Genomic DNA, 16,188 nt, shown 5'->3' with positions numbered 1-16,188 from the left:
TACAAGTCCTCTGGAATGGTGGCTGAAGCACAAAGGGGCATATGAATGTTTAGCATATCGGCAGGTATATACCTTGCAATGCCTGCTATAAAAGTGCCATGCAAATACCTGTTCTCACTTTCTGATGACATTGTAAATAAGAAGCAGACAGCATTATCTCCTGTAAATGTAAACAAACTTGTTTGTCTTAGGGATTGGCTGAACAAGAAGTAGGACTGAGTGGACTAGTAGGCTCTAAAGTTTTACATTATTTTGTTTTTGAGTGCAGTACGTAACAAAAAAAACCCTACATTTGTAAGTTGCACGTTCACAATAGATTGCACTACAGTACTTGTATGAGGTGAATGGAAAAATACTAATTTTGTTTATCATTTTTACACTGCAAATATTTGTAATAAAAATAATATAAAGTGAGCACTGTAGACTTTGTATTCTGTATTGTAATTTAAATCAATATATTTGAAAGAGTACAAAAACATCCAAAATATTTAATAAATTCCAATTAGTATTCCATTGTTTAACTGTGATTAAAACTGCAATCACAAAACTGTGATTGTGATTAAAACTGCAATTAATCACAATTAATTTTTTTGAGTTAATCTTGTGAGTTAACTGCGATTAATTGACAACCTTAGTTATTTTATTTTCTTTAATATCCTCTCATATCTGTTTGTATCCTTTGTAAGCCAAATCAGTGTTCACTTCCATTGGGACTCAGATGATAATACACCTCTCAAGTTCTGGAAATATATTTGTATGCCAATATAACAGTACTAACAGACAGAATGTTGTGTTAGGAAATACATATCCATATAACAAATGAATACAACTTTTTGAACTATATATTCTACACTAACTTTTATTTCTCTCTACTCTTAGTCCAAATGTCAGCATAAACCAAGCTAATTATAAAAGTCAACCACAATTATAAATGTAAAGCTTTAAGGAAAGTCAACTGCGCCATGAACATGTATACTTATTTGCATTACACACAGGTGTTCTAATTTGGCATCATCTGTTAGGGATGACCAGATGTAACTTACCTTTGACTCTGCATTCATGAAGGTAATTTAAATTAAATTAATGTTACATGGGGGGAGAGATTATTTGGATTTCCAACAGCAGAAGACAGAACAATGTAATTTTTGTTAAAATAATTTTAAGCATACATTTGAAAGATCTTATAGATGTTCAAAGTAAGTTTTTGACACTGCATTTTTTAGTTTGCCATAGATTGTTTTTTTTCTCCCTGTGTTCTAAAACAATCTTTAGCTAATAACGATTTTTAATTCAATAACTTTTTTGACAAAGCATCTTCCTGTGCATCAGCACTATTAACTATGCAAGTTCTAGGAATGGGGTTTGTTCGTGCTGCTGCAACAAAAAGAGGCTACACTTAGTACTATACCAGAACATTTTTTATATCACAAAACAGTTACCTTTATCCTCTCTGTCTTCTTGACACCAGAAGAGATTTTAAGCAATAATTAGATGATATTCAAAAATCTGATGCCCTTCCCCACTATTCTTAGGTGTTTGGTTTTTCTCATTGCACAACGGGAGTGATTGTCCTGTGTTTGGGGCACAGAGGCATCTTGTGTGACCTGATTCAAGTCACTTTACCATTCTGCCTCTCCCATCCATAGAAAGTGGGGAAGTAGGAGTCCCATGTATTATCATAGAATCATAGAATATCAGGGTTGGAAGGGACCCCTGAAGGTCATCTAGTCCAACCCCCTGCTCGAAGCAGGACCAATTCCCAGTTAAATCATCCCAGCCAGGGCTTTGTCAAGCCTGACCTTAAAAACCTCTAAGGAAGGAGATTCTACCACCTCCCTAGGTATTCTTTAATGCCATGAAATTCACATTTGCTGCAAAGCTTTACCCCAGAATCTCACCTTTAAGTTTTTAAAAAATTAACTTTCTAGTCCTCATGGTTGCAAAGAAAACCCTGACAATATGAACGGACAGAGGTATGGCTACATTACAAGCGCCACAGCAGCACAGCTCCAACTATACCACGGGGGGCTCTGTCACTCCAGTAAATTCACCAAGAAGCAGTAGCTAAGTCAACAGAAGAATACTTCCACTGACCTAGCTACATCTACAGTGGGAGTTAGATCAACCTAAGTACGTACCAGAGATTTTTCACAGCCCTGAGCGATATAGCGAGGTATGGTAGAGTTAAACCCTTTCTGAGTCTACAGAATAGTTGAGGGGTGTGAGCTGCTCCATTCACCTCAACTGGGTGTTGAATCTTCAACCCAAAAGATGATAATTTGAATCCTAACATTTTCAAATATTTCATTGATGGTCATTTTAACAGAAATATTCAAAAATGTGCTTACCTCACAATCTAAAATGGTCTCCCACGGCTCCGCATGTGCCAAAAGCGATGACTGCCCCTACTCAGCTGCCAGAACTACCAGCTTGCCCCTGACAACTATCTATAGTGCGGATTGTACTATGTATCACTGTACCTATTTTGCAGGCCACTCAAGGACTCAAACAAAACCAGGTGTTTTAAAGCACTGAGAATTCTTGTGTCACCTAAAGTTGACCCTTTTTAGTTCATTGTTGTTGGCAATGGGCATCTGACAAGGAAAATCTAACTCTCAGCTTAAAAAGAACTGACAACTGAATTAGGACATGGACCTTGTAGAATGTTGAATGAGATGTTATACACATGAGGCTCTCTGGCACACACTAACCATACTACTTTGCAAATAATCAGCACAACAATTCTATAAACTAGGATGCATATGAGAAAATAGGATGTAAAAAGAGTGAGCCATGAACAGGATCGATGGACAGCTAAATAATATCCAGGAAAAGAGATAATACAGTGTTATTCTGCAGCATTTGCCAAATTAAGACTAGTATACATAGCATTACTACGTCTGTATTCTGACTCTCTACTCCGTCATTTCAGTTATATAATGCTGTAACTCATTAGTTACACCAGCATATAAAGAAAGTAAAGGAGTGCCGAATCAGGCGCATTGAGCTTTTTGAGCAAAAACCAAGCCCACACTCTCTCTCTCTCCTGCATGATGTTTATATGACCCATCTGACATTCAAATTCTGCAGAATCTAGTCTTAGTTTTTTACCTTACATTTGCAAATAAAACCTTCCAAAGGTGACCCAACTGTAACTGAACTGTGGTGCTTTCATGAAACTGCACACAGCCTGAAACAATGGTCCTGTGAGGTATAAACTCCCTCGCCATCTTATTTGTATGTTAGCACTAATGCCTAATGAGAACAGCCATATCAACATTAAAATGATCAGCAATTAAATAGTCTGTAAAATCAGGAAGTGGGTGGAAGTGAAGGCCTCAGAGAATGGTGACTGGATGCTGCAGGAGGAAAGAAAGCTCAGAAAGAAAGGAGGATGAAGAAAAATAAACAAAGGATACAAACAGCGGTGGTCCTAAAAAAGAGAATTTTGCCACTGAGTGACGCTGAATTGGACTATATGGTATTGAACAAATAATGAATGAGGATAATTACTAAAAGTTCAGGTACTGCACAAAAGTTATAGTCTAGTCACACTCTTTACTTAAATCTCCCACTAATAAGAGAAGAGATTCACTGTGAATTAAGGATATTATATAATCCAAAAATTATACTCTATCTAACAGAGCGTAAATAGAATTCAGCCCTCTCCACAGAATGAGCTGGACACCCCTTTTTCAAGGACAAATTAATTTAGTTCACAAAGCAAAGCTATATATATGTGTGTGTGTGTGTGTGTGTGTGTGTGTGTGTGTGTGTGTGTGTGTACCAGTTAAAACAATTTCACGCTTCTTAAAAAATATAAATGACATGATACTTACAGCCACAACAGATTTCAGACTATTGTCGGTGGGGTGTGCAGCACCTGGGTGGAAGCCAGCAGGTGGGCCCAGCGCTGGGTCACTGCTCCTCCTCACTAGCAGCGGTGTGCCTAAAAGACAAAATAAAAGGTCAAGAGTCAAAAGAGCTTCAGGGTAAAGCTCTGTGCAATCTAATTCAGAAGACGTACAGCTTACTTTTTCACACAATCTAATTTTTTCAATAGGTGCCTGTAAATTATTAGATCTGATAGCATTCTGTCATTTATTATCCACTGACATGTAGACATGACAAAAGCTGTAGACCCAACTGCACAATCCTCCACAATGGCAATGCTAAATTGACCAAACATACGCTAAAATAAAAAAAATGCTGGAAAGCAGGGGTAAGTGACATTCTTTCAAAACCAATAAAATAACCACTGCAGGGCTTTATGGCCATATGTATAACCACATTCCAATATGCAAACCATATGCCCACTTTAAGGAATAATCCCGTAGGGTACAAAGACTCTGCTAGTTTTGTTAGTTTCTAGTGATAAATAGTGGTTAGGTGTCCAGGCTGACATTTTCAGATGTACCAACAGCCTTTCATGTCTCAGGCCAGCTTTTATTTTATTGTTTTACTACAGTCACTAGCTTAGTAAAATGGGATCTCAGGATCATATTCCAGTAGTTCTCTCCTCTCATCAAAGGTATCCCAAAGCAGTATGGGCAATTACTCATCTGTCTCAAGCCTTTTATGCAATGCTCTGAAAGATTATAGTCCCCTATTCAACATGCACGTGAGGCCATTTGGGCTGCAATGCCACAAGCAGAGAAATAATTTACTTTTCTAAGTCTCTTTTCCACAAGACTTAAATGGCACATCTTTCTGCTTTCCCAGTGCCTGACTCAGGAGGGGCCTGAGGCTCACACAGTCCAGACAAAACAGAGGTGGTGGTGTTAGGCAGAAGCAAGCATCTACATCTATTGTAGTAGTAGCAGTATCTGTTCCACATTACTGAGCATGCCTAGTCCCTCTGTCAACAAGTTTCACAGCCTTGGCAGTTCTTCTTGATCCCTGTCTTGTGCCTGGATTCTAAGGTAGCATCTGTGGCCAAATGCAGTTTATCTATCTATCTATGCACGCACTTGGCTCACCTATCGCAGCCACTTCTCTCTGATTTGGATCTCACCAAAGTTATTCACGCCTTTATGACTGCCAGTGCATTCTATCTGGGGTTACCCTGGAAGACCGAGATGATATCAGTACACATATTTTTGTGACATTAAATTCCATCCGAACTGATGTTTATTCCAAACATTCTGTTCACATCTGTCCTGTAACTTTACCACTTTTCTTTAACCTGTCATATCTCAAATATATTCATAGATACTAAGGTTAGAAGGGAACATTATGATCATCTAGTCCAACCTCCTGCACAATGCAGGCCACAGAATCTCACCCGCCCACTCCTGCAAAAAACCTCTCACCTATGTCTGAAGTCCTCAAATCGTGGTTTAAAGACTTCAAGGAGCAGAGAATCCTCCAGCAAGTGACCCATGCCCCATGCTACAGAGGAAGGTGAAAAACGTCCAGGGCCTCTTCCAATCTGGAGGAAAATTCCCTGGAGGAAAATTCCTTCCCGACCCCAAATATGGCGATCAGCTAAACCCTGAGCATATGGGCAAGATTCACCAGCCAGATACCTAGTGCTTGAGACAGTAGGCTTTCCTCCTCTCTCTAGACACCTTTGACAGTAACATTCTGGACCAATTTCAGGTCTAACAATAGCACAGAATCTGCTTGATTCCACAAAATTAGTCACACACCTTTCTGCTTATAAAAGTTACTTTTCCTTCCTCATCTAACCTTGACCTAAACATAGTTACTGCAATTGGCCAATTCAGTCCTTTTGGACAGACTCCATGTTTGTTTCTTTCCTGTGAAGGTTTAATTCCTACCTACCTTCAATGACAAGTCCACGTATGTTTCAAGACCCCTCTTCTATTGCACTGCATAAATTTCAGAACACTGCTCTATTTTATCCATAGGCACATTTACCTTTTTGGTCATCCTGTCTTTATTTTTCCCCTTAACTCATATTTTAATACCAATTATATTACGTTTACAAATTTTGACCCCCAACTCTAATCCATCCACTTTCTCTGCCTGCCTTCAAACTACAAACTACATCTTCTACAAACTAAATCAAACTACATTTTCATCTCAACTTCCTTTAGCTAGATATCTCAAAATAAAAGAGCTTGTAGTGGGCATAAGAAACATCCTCAATCTTACATAAAAACTCTCATCTCCCTTGATTTTAACCTTCCATTTAACTGCACGGTCCGTAACCCTGGCATCATCCTGGACTCTGATAGTCTCTCTATCTCCCACATCTCTCATGTCTTAATTTCCTCTCACTTCAACTACTGTAGTACCTTTTCTGTGGCCTCTCCAAATGACAGCTAACCTGTATCATGTGCCAAATGCAATTGCCTGCGTCCTCCCATGTGCAGAGAAGTATGTATGTCCACATCCCTCCCATCCTCAAACAACTTCACTGCTAAGTCAAACTGGCCCTCTTTTTTTAAAAAGCCCTCCATAGATATACTTCAGCTTCTCTCATTGACCCAGTCTCTCTTCATACCCTTTCTTGGTGACCCAGCATTAACCTCTTTGTCCCTTCATTCAGTCTCACCATCGTGAGCATACCGCACTCTCCTCAAAAGCTTTGGATGTCGGGACTAGCCTTACTATGTCACTTTGCCCCACTGACTCAATTTATTTCAAATCTCAGCTGAAATTATCTTCCTCCTTTGCCTATGTCTCATTTTCTCTCTTACTCTCTCTACAAGTATTATTTGGCTGTGTAGCGGTAACTTTGTTGTCAGGCTATTCAAAGTGAAACTATTGTTAGCAAGCCCTGCCAGTCAACATTCTGGAATCCTGCAGGACATAAGGTCACTTATCTAGTCACTCATTGGGGCATTAACTCTCACTCAGTAAAATAGCGGATCTGGATTCAAAAATATATTAAACCTCAAGAACCACAACAATAGTTAACTAGATAATTATCTGAATGATAAAAATATGGTGGTTGATCATTTGTATATTGATAGTTTGTTAGATGACAGTGAAATATTAAACCTGAAACTTGGGATTCATAATGGAAATGCCAGCTGAAACCTAACTGTAGGTTAACTAACGGTCTTGATAAAATTATGTGTGAAACATTTATTTTATAGACAAGCCAACAGCTTCAAAGCACTCAGACTTGAACAAACAAGCCACTTCTTGATTGCTCAGATATGCTACCTATTCTTTAAAAGAAAATTTTGCCTTGTAGGAACAGGCAGTTTCGAAAGAGCTGTCCTCAATTTCCTTTTTCTCTTCTCTTCCGTAATGATTTCAAAACAACTCTTGGGACACTAAAATTGAATCAGTTGGTGTCTTATAATTGCCCATTCCCTTTTCATGTAATGCAAACACCATAGAAGAAAGATCTATATCTCTAAACTACCAAGGCTAGTGTCAGATTGGTATTTTTGTTAGTATCTTCCAAAACTCAGTGATTCTTACTCTAACTCCACCCAAAACACTTTTTAAAAGGAAAGCTAAAAACAATTATACTTTATAGGCCACTATCCCAACCTCATGACTCCCTCCTCTCAGGGTCACAAATCAAGATTTGCAGGGAGGGAAGAATTTACCCAACACCTATTAGTAGGGGAGAAAAACATCAGCCCCAGCCCCCTAGGTCACGCCCCCTTCCAAAACCACACCTCCTGCAATTTAAAAACATTTCCCTTTTTTGTATTGGTTTCTGTGACTGCTTCGTCTTTTCCTTGTCATCCCATCATCTTCTCATATCTTTTCCTATATTGTATGCGCTTTCCTACCCCCATATTTTAACTGGCTGTTTTCTGTTATTACTTCTGTCTCTCGCTTTTCTGTTGGATTTCAGCCATCCCCTCCCACTTATCTAATCACATACAAGCCTTAGAAAGTTTATCTGAAAATTAATAGCTAGATGACCTATCAGCCAAAAGACATGCACAAAAGATGGGCTGGCCTACTGTCCAAAAACAATGCACACATAAAGGAGCCAACACCACCCCCTTTAAACCTAAGTGCTCCAAAAGTAGAAGGTGCTAGTGTCCCTACCAAGTTGCTGTAGCTGGACCCCTGCTCAGGGGCTCCATCTTCCATATCAGTCTCTGGATAGTAACTTACATATTTGAAGTTTCTACTCTCCCAAGACTGCTGGGAGAAGGGGCATTCTCTCTTTCATCCAAGAGCTTCTTGGCTAATAGGATGAATCAATGTGTGTTTGTTATTCTACCTTTCCCTTAACTTTTCGGCTGCTGCCAGGTGGTCTCCCCTGCTCTACTCAAGCCACAGCTTCTGTTTTTGAGACCTCTTCCCATTAAAATACTTCAGAAATCTCAGCTCAGTCACCAGTGCTAGGTTCTCCAGGAACAGCTCTGCCCCCAAGAATTGGTGATATTAAGGCAGAAGGCAAACTTTCCTGCTGCTTGCAACAGCTACCCCCAAAAAGAAACCCCATCAACAAAACTAACAATACAAAGGATTCCTTCAAAAGGTTGAGTGGTGCTCTCACATGTGCTCCCATCTTAAATGAATATACTTTGTAACAGTGCCATCTGGCGCATGACTCATGTCATAACAGTCTAATAGGCCCATTGCTCAAGAACTGGGAGGGAAATGGTTTTCCCATTCTGCAAAAATTTTCAAGATTTCAAACATTTTTCCAGTCCTGAATTGGGACAAAGTCAAAAAAAATCTCAAAATTTTTCACAAACCGAGAATCCAAAAAAAATTTGGATTGTGTGAATTAAAACATTTTTGTTTTGATAATTCTGAAACGTTTCATTTAATTTTGATCTTTTAAAAACGTTTACCTTCCTTGGCATGAAATTCCAAAACAAAAAAAAGTCATTTTGAACCAAAAAACAACACTTGGCTTCAAAAACATCACAACAGGACATTTAAATGATTATTTTTTTTATGTCAAATTGGGAGATTTGTTAAAGCCAACCATTTCCTGCAAATAGTTTCAGTTTGACGAATCAGCATTTTCCAACTCTAGATTTTTTTGGCAGAACATTCCCACCCAGCTCTACGACTATTCCATTACTATTGCAGTTACTACTTTGTTTTCTTCCTTTCATACACTAAGCATATCACCAATTTGCATCAACTCAACATTTAGCTTATATTTCTACTTACTTGGGCAAATTTCCCACTGAACTCTCATCAACCAGTCCCAACATTATAAAGGTTGGTGAACATCATCAACCTCAAACTGAATCCAACAAAATGAGAAAGGAAACTTGCAACAGAGAAATAAACCCAGTCAATTCTGTGGTTCCCACTCTCTCAAACTGCATTTTCTCATGGCTCACAAACCATACTTAAACTAGAGGAAGATACATCATTTATACTTTTGCTGCCTTTATGGCCTGGATCATTTGGTCCAGTAATAAGAATAGCTCCCATAAAAGTTTACAGTTTTAACCTTGATTATGAACCTAAGAAAAAACAGTCAAAAACTGATTGCTGTACTGGCTGTGTTCCATTTTCTTCTTCATTTCACGGAATAAAAGGTTAAAGATCAAGCAAAGCTACAGTACACGTAAGTGGTAAAGAATCTGAAGCGTGTGTGTGTGTGTGAGAGAGAGAGAGAGAGAGATAACTATAGTCCTAACAGTTCAGTGCCACACACTGTCCGTGCATCATATGCCAGTGGTCCCCAATCTTTTGAGGGTTGCACCTCTCCTTACCCTGTCCATGCCCCCGCACCCCTCTGGAGCAGGGGCTGGGAGGGGCTGCAGCTGCGGGTGGGGCTGGAAGCTGGGCCCGGGGCTGGAAGCTGGGCCCGGGGCCAGGTGTGGTCTGCTCCCAGCCCCACCCCCAGCCTTGGCCCTGGGCCAGGAACAAGCTGGGGGCAGGAACGAGCTGCACCGAGGCTGGGGATGGGGACAGAGGCAGGGCTGGCGACGTGGCTGGGGGCAGGGCCAGGCCAGAGCAGAGGTGGGGAGGGGCTGGGTGGTGCTCCCATCCCACCTCCCGTGGGGGCTGGCCCAGGCCCCACCGCACCCCCTGGACATTCCTCTGCACCTCCCGAGGGGAGTGCGCCCCACAGTTTGGGGACCTCGGTCATATGCTAGGATCAGTTGTATCTGAAAAACTATTTCCCAGCTAAGTAGCATGCAAACAAAGCCACAGAAAGTAATCAGAACCCAGTGAGTGGCATTTATTTAAGCTTATCTTATTGCAATAAACAAAGCCAAGGCCATTTGTTTTCTGCAATTAAATGGCCAGCCATGGGAAAACCAGATACTATTTTGGTATGTCATTTACTGTTTCAGGTATTTCATAAAAATATTTTCCTACTAAGTCACTAGCTACTACCCTGTGAAAGAGACAAATAGTGTGGAAATCAAGGGTCTACTGTCACTTTACATGATACACCTAAAAAATCCATTTGAGAAAGCTAACAAGAATTAAAAAACTGTAATAAGGACGTACATAGGCTTGGAAGAATTCAATGTTTTTTTATAATTTTGATGGATAAGATCCATGTTTATTTTAAAGCTATTTTTAGATTTTCATCCATTTAAATTTTCACAGTTCCCCAAACTTATGGGGGAAAGGTTAGACAATTATTTAATGACGGTAAATGCTGAGATTCAAAAAGTTAAAGCTTTATTACTGTTACAACAAATTTTTAACATATACAAAGTAAATATCTTTACATAAAATTTTTATAAATTCTCAAGCAGCATTTTTCTTACTTTGCCTATCTGTAAATTTTGATTATTACTGATGGAAATATGTTTTCATAGGTAGGTGTGTGTGTGTGTGTGGTGAAATCGATGTTTACCAACAGTTACCAATAAAAACTGAATCCTTCCAAACCTAGCTGTACAGTACACATAGATAATGGTACCTTGATAATACATTCAGTAAAAGCATGGCATGTGCCCATTACACATACCTATCTTGAATGTATTCACTACTATCCCCCCTGAGAACACGGATAATACATACTGAGCACCATCATTCTTTTTCCATACAGTGCAGAACTAGTTTAGATAATTGGACACCTTTTTTTTTTTTTTTTTTTTTAAATAAAGACAGGCAGTTCTATCATCTTTTTCCTTACCTCAATTAGGGAACAAAGTGATCTTGTTGGTTTATTGAGTCTTATTTAAGGGGGTGGAGAGTTCCTCCTCCTTACTCTCCTTTTATACCTTATGTTTCTATATTATTCTACTTATGCTGTGGCATTGGCTTTGAATATTTATTATAATAATCCATGTAAGATCAGATACACAATGCAGTTCTTTCTTTGAATGCCAAAACACAACATCCTTTTCTGGGCAGGTCAAGTAATCAGATTATCTTGATACACTATTGTTTGCAGGTAAAGTATTTGGTGGTATTGTAAACCCCCCAAACTTATGTTCAAGAACTGAAAGTATTATCTCATCTTCTGTGAGATTCACAAATTCCAGATGACAAATTCAAATGTACCTCTAAAATTGCAAATGCCCCCCTGTGACCATATTTTATAACCTCAATTAATGCAGGGATTTTCCGCCTACTCTATAGTTTTAATGTAGAACCAAAAATTCAGCATCCTATTGGACATTAAATGCTGTAATGTACACTTGGCTGTGTCAACATTATTATTATATATTTAAACTTTGACAAAGCTGATAAGAAAACACCCTGCAATCTTTCTCCCTTAAAGTAAACTGTGTATTATCTAGTTTCAACTAATGTAGATCCACCATATTCAATTTATCTAGCACCACATTGCCAAAGGATTAGTATCTACAGAGATTCACTGTTAACAATACATTTTCCACTAACCCTTATGTTTTGGAAAGAATATTTTTTTAAACTGAAATAATAGTTGAAACAAGCATATGTTATAAACCACAGCCCTTTTTACACGTAGATTTTAAATTAATTACATTATGGAAAATAGAGGAGAGTAGTTCTGCTATTTGAGCCCAATTAATAACTGAAACATTTGGATAAATACAATGTCAGAGGAAACATCTCCATACAGAATACACTGAAACACTACTTTATTTTTATTTCAGAAAAAAGTTCATAAATGTTTTTATGAGATATGAATGCATACACTAAACAGGTTACTTTCCCCTCTGCTCTAAGACACAATTCACTTGCTCTGTGTAGGCTCAAACTCAACACTTTTCTTAGTGTCTGACTTTAGAGAACATAAGTGAGCAATAACACAACAGTCTATTCCAAGCCTTCTCCTTCAACATTGTTATACACAGGTGAGCCACATAAGGGCCAGGGCAGAAGCCACAGACTTGGAGAAGACCCTCCCTTGATTCTCTGCTCACCCTCAGCAGCAAGATATCTTCCATAATGAACACAGCCTGTGGAAGATGTGGGGACAGTAATGATTATAAAGCACCCCCTACAATGCTGGCTTTCCCCAAGAGCCACGTGCCCAGTGTACAGCATAGTCCTAGAACACTGATTTCCCCTGCCCCTGCGGTTACTCACCATTTTGGGGGTCTTGTGGCTCATGTGTGTTTGCCTGGGATCAGCCAGTTAGTGACATGTATGTGAATAGTGGCTGTGTTTCAAATCACTGAATCAGTGGTCTGTGTGTTACAAACAATACTGCTTCCGTAAAATGTTGCATTTTGACTTCCCAGATATGACCATGGGAGCCCAGCCTCCTGCTTTGTTATTGCTGGCTGAACAGCTGCACAGAATTAGAAAGCAGCCACGAAGAACTAGAGAGGGCTTTCTGCGTGAGATCATGATGCATTCCGTGACCGAAAAACAAGAATTGAAGGAGTGGCGGGACAGCGAGAAGAGGGACCGAAAGGACAACATGGCACCCCAGAACAAAGCCCTGGAGGGCCTTTAAATGGCCAAAAGCACAAACAGTCATTCTGCACTTGCTCAGCCTGTTGAGCTGCTTCTTGCTGCTGTCAAGTTGCCCCATGTATGGCTTCATAAGCCACGGCATTAACGGGTTGGCAGGGTCTTCCAGGATCACAATGCATTTTGAATTCCCCTACGGTGATCTTCTGGTCCAGGAAGAAAGTCCCTGCTTGAAGCTTCCTGACCAGGCCAGTGTTCAGAAAGATGCGTGCGTCATGCACCTTTCCAGACCAACCTGGGTTAATGTCCGTGAAACACCCATGGTGATCCACAAGCGCCTGGAGAACCATTGAGAAATGCCCTTCTGATTAATGTACTCAGTGGCTAGGTGGTCTGGTGCCAGAATTGGAATATGCGTGCAATCTATCACCCTCTGCAGTTAGGGAAGCCCATTTGTGCAAAGCAATCCACAATGTCACGTACGTTGCCCAGAGTCTCAGTCTTTCAGAGCAGGATGCAATTAAGGCCCTGCACACTTCTGTCAACACAAGTCCAGTGGTTGACTTTCCCACTCCAAACTGGTTAGCGACCAATTGGTAGCAGTCTGGAGTGGCCAGCTTCCACTGTGAAATCACCATGCGCTTCTCCAGTGGCAGGGCGGCTCTCATTCTCATGTCCTTGAGCTGCAGGGCTGGGGCGAGCTCATCGCACAGTCCCAGGAATGTGGCTTTCCTTATCCAAAAGTTCTGCAGCCACTGCTTGTCATCCCAGACGTGCATCACGATGTGATCCCACCACTCAGTGCTTGTTTCCTGAGCCCAAAAGTGGCATTCCATTGTGGTCAGCTCCTCCGTGAATGCCACAAGCAATCTTGTGTTGTAGCTACTACGCGTGGAGAGATTAATGTCGAACTCCTCTTGCCTTCGTAGTTTAAGGAATAACCCCTCTGCCACTCGTGGCGTGCTAGTGAGAGCGAGCAGCATACTGGTCACCAGTGCAGGATCCATTCCTGCAGCTCGAAGAGGCAGAGCGCGCAGTACACAAACCGTTGAAAGATGGTGCCAAATGTGGACGAAAGTACAGGGATTGCTGGGATACAAAGCAATGCATCATGGGGCATTGGGACAGGACCCAGGATGCCCCACGACCCCCTCCGTCTTCCCACAACTCTTAGCAGCAGAAGAGGAAGAGGTGCTCAGTGGGATAGCTGCCCAGAGTGCACCGCTCCGAACACCGCTGCAAGTGCCGCAAGTGTGAACATGCTATTGCGCAGGCAGCTGTCAGTGTGAACACACAACAGCGGTTTCCCTTCAGCACTCTCTGAGCAGCACGGTAACTCTGCCAGTGTAGACATACCCTTAGAGTTCTTTGCTCTCGACTACTCAGCAGAATGTCCAGTTTCTCTCTGCATCAACTCTGAAATCCGATTCCTCCCTTTTTATTTCCTCTAGGCTTGGTGTTGCAGGTAGGTGTTGTGGGGCCTTGTCCCCAGAAGAGATCATTAGCCAGTTCCTGTATTGGTCCACTGTGGCATTTGTCCACCTCCACCACATAAACACAGGTTTCAGAGTAACAGCCGTGTTAGTCTGTATTCGCAAAAAGAAAAGGAGTACTTGTGGCACCTTGGAGACTAACCAATTTATTTGAGCATGAGCTTTCGTGATGGATGCATCCGATGAAGTGAGCTGTAGCTCACGAAAGCTCATGCTCAAATAAATTGGTTAGTCTCTAAGGTGCCACAAGTACTCCTTTTCTTTTCACACAAACACAGTGCTGGATAGGTGAATATCAAATCACATATGGTGAATTTGAAAGTGAGTTTTGTCGTTGTTGGTTATTGTGAATACAACCAAGTGGCTACACCACTAGTTTGGGATGAAACAGCCCAGAGAAGTAATGTTAAATGTACAAAATACTAATACTATGGTTAAATCATGTTAGCAGGTCTTAACTCTCTAATACATTGTGTCTTGGTTCATAGGCACAGACTTATTTTTCCCAGTGGGTGCTCCACCCCCACTGCTCCCTTTCCCCCAGATCCGTCCTCCCCCCACCCAATATCCCTGCCCTTGTTCCGCCTCTTCCCATCCCGCTCTGCCTCCTGCCCCGAAGCGCGCCCCTTCTTAGCCCCCCGCCCCCGCACAGCTCTCCGCCCTCCCACAAGCAGCTGATCAGCAGCCCTGCCAAACAGCTGTGGCTGGTGAGTGCTGAGCACCCCCTACTTGTTTTTGGTGCTGGCTTGAGCCCCAGAGCACCCATGGAGTCGGCGCCTATGCCTTGGTTTGTTCAAATAAAAAGGAAAAATGTCTATAGAAGTAAGCATACATGCTTGGATTGAGTACCATAAACTGGATGAAAGGAGATTTGTAATAAACCATCTACAAAATTAAAGTCATAATTTCAAATTTTGTTCCTGCACACTAAAATGCTGACTGTGATGGGAAAAAGCTGCCCATCAAGTGTGTATACAATTGTCAATTGGAGAGGTCATTCCAATGACAACTACTCTTTTGACTGGCTCTACATTACATATTCTCCAGCAGGCAACAAAAATTCTCTCTCACACACACCCCTAGAAATTTTACAACTGCCTTTGCTCAAATCTCAAAACTTTTATCCAGTGTTGAAAGTAGACAAAAATACAAAACACCGTATAAGTCTGAAATTGCAGTCTCAGTGTAGTTGGATAATTATTGGCTGAAAAATATCTGGCATACTAAACAGACAATAACAACCATTCAAACCGGGGCTGACACTGGCTTTTTAAACTGGTTTTATAATGAATCAACCTAGCCACTAAACGAAGCAAGCATTACAAAATAACATTTTCTTTTAATCCAGGAAAGCACATTACTACAACTTATATAATATCCTAAGAACCCGAGATACAATTAGAACTCCAGTTTGATTGTCTGTGACATATTATACTGTTAGTAGCCAGTAAATAGGTCTATTTTCCTTAGTTTTCTACAGAAATTTCATGTTACAATCAAAGAGATACTCCAGCCAGTCAGTGCATTTTAAGACAGCACATATTAACTAGGATGGTTAAATTCACTTAGCCTTCAGTCTCATTACTTAATATCACCTGAGGCAATGTGCATTTGTCCTAACAGGTACTTAAAATGTAACTCTCAGTAGGCAGTCCATGCTAGCCTCATTACAAAGCTATGCCACTTTCTCTTATGTAATGCGCCTCTTCTTTTTTAGGTTAAAGCCAATTTTAATTACTCATAATAGCAGCTATCTATATAATTTAAGATGTTTGACTATCTGTCCTAGGTATTTTTAGAGTGCCTATCACCGTGATGTTTAAATTCTCATGGGTACAAGAATTAGATTAACAGACTGGAACTAGGCAAACAAACAATCAGGCAATTGACTCAATCCAATCCTCCAAATGGAAGTAAATCCTTTTCTGTAGTATGAACCCTTTTGTATGCTCCAGTTTGGATTAAT

At 40.6% G+C, this 16,188-nt stretch overlaps 1 protein-coding gene across 5 annotated transcripts in view; it reads right to left on the bottom strand.

The window, feature by feature from the left end:
* PARD3B (par-3 family cell polarity regulator beta) overlaps positions 1–16,188 on the bottom strand; it is a 607,862-nt gene that overhangs the window by 359,351 nt on the left and 232,323 nt on the right. For all 5 annotated transcript variants that reach the window (XM_084642619.1, XM_084642620.1, XM_084642618.1 and 2 more), the window contains exon 4: positions 3,840–3,949. In XM_084642619.1, coding sequence (XP_084498745.1) covers positions 3,840–3,949 — 110 coding nt within the window. The remainder of the gene's footprint in view (positions 1–3,839; positions 3,950–16,188) is intronic.

Source organism: Lepidochelys olivacea (assembly GCF_965140295.1).
Source record: "Lepidochelys olivacea isolate rLepOli2 genome assembly, chromosome: 11".
In the NCBI taxonomy this organism is placed as follows: Eukaryota; Metazoa; Chordata; order Testudines; family Cheloniidae; genus Lepidochelys; species Lepidochelys olivacea.
This window is presented reverse-complemented; position numbering and strand designations above follow the sequence as displayed.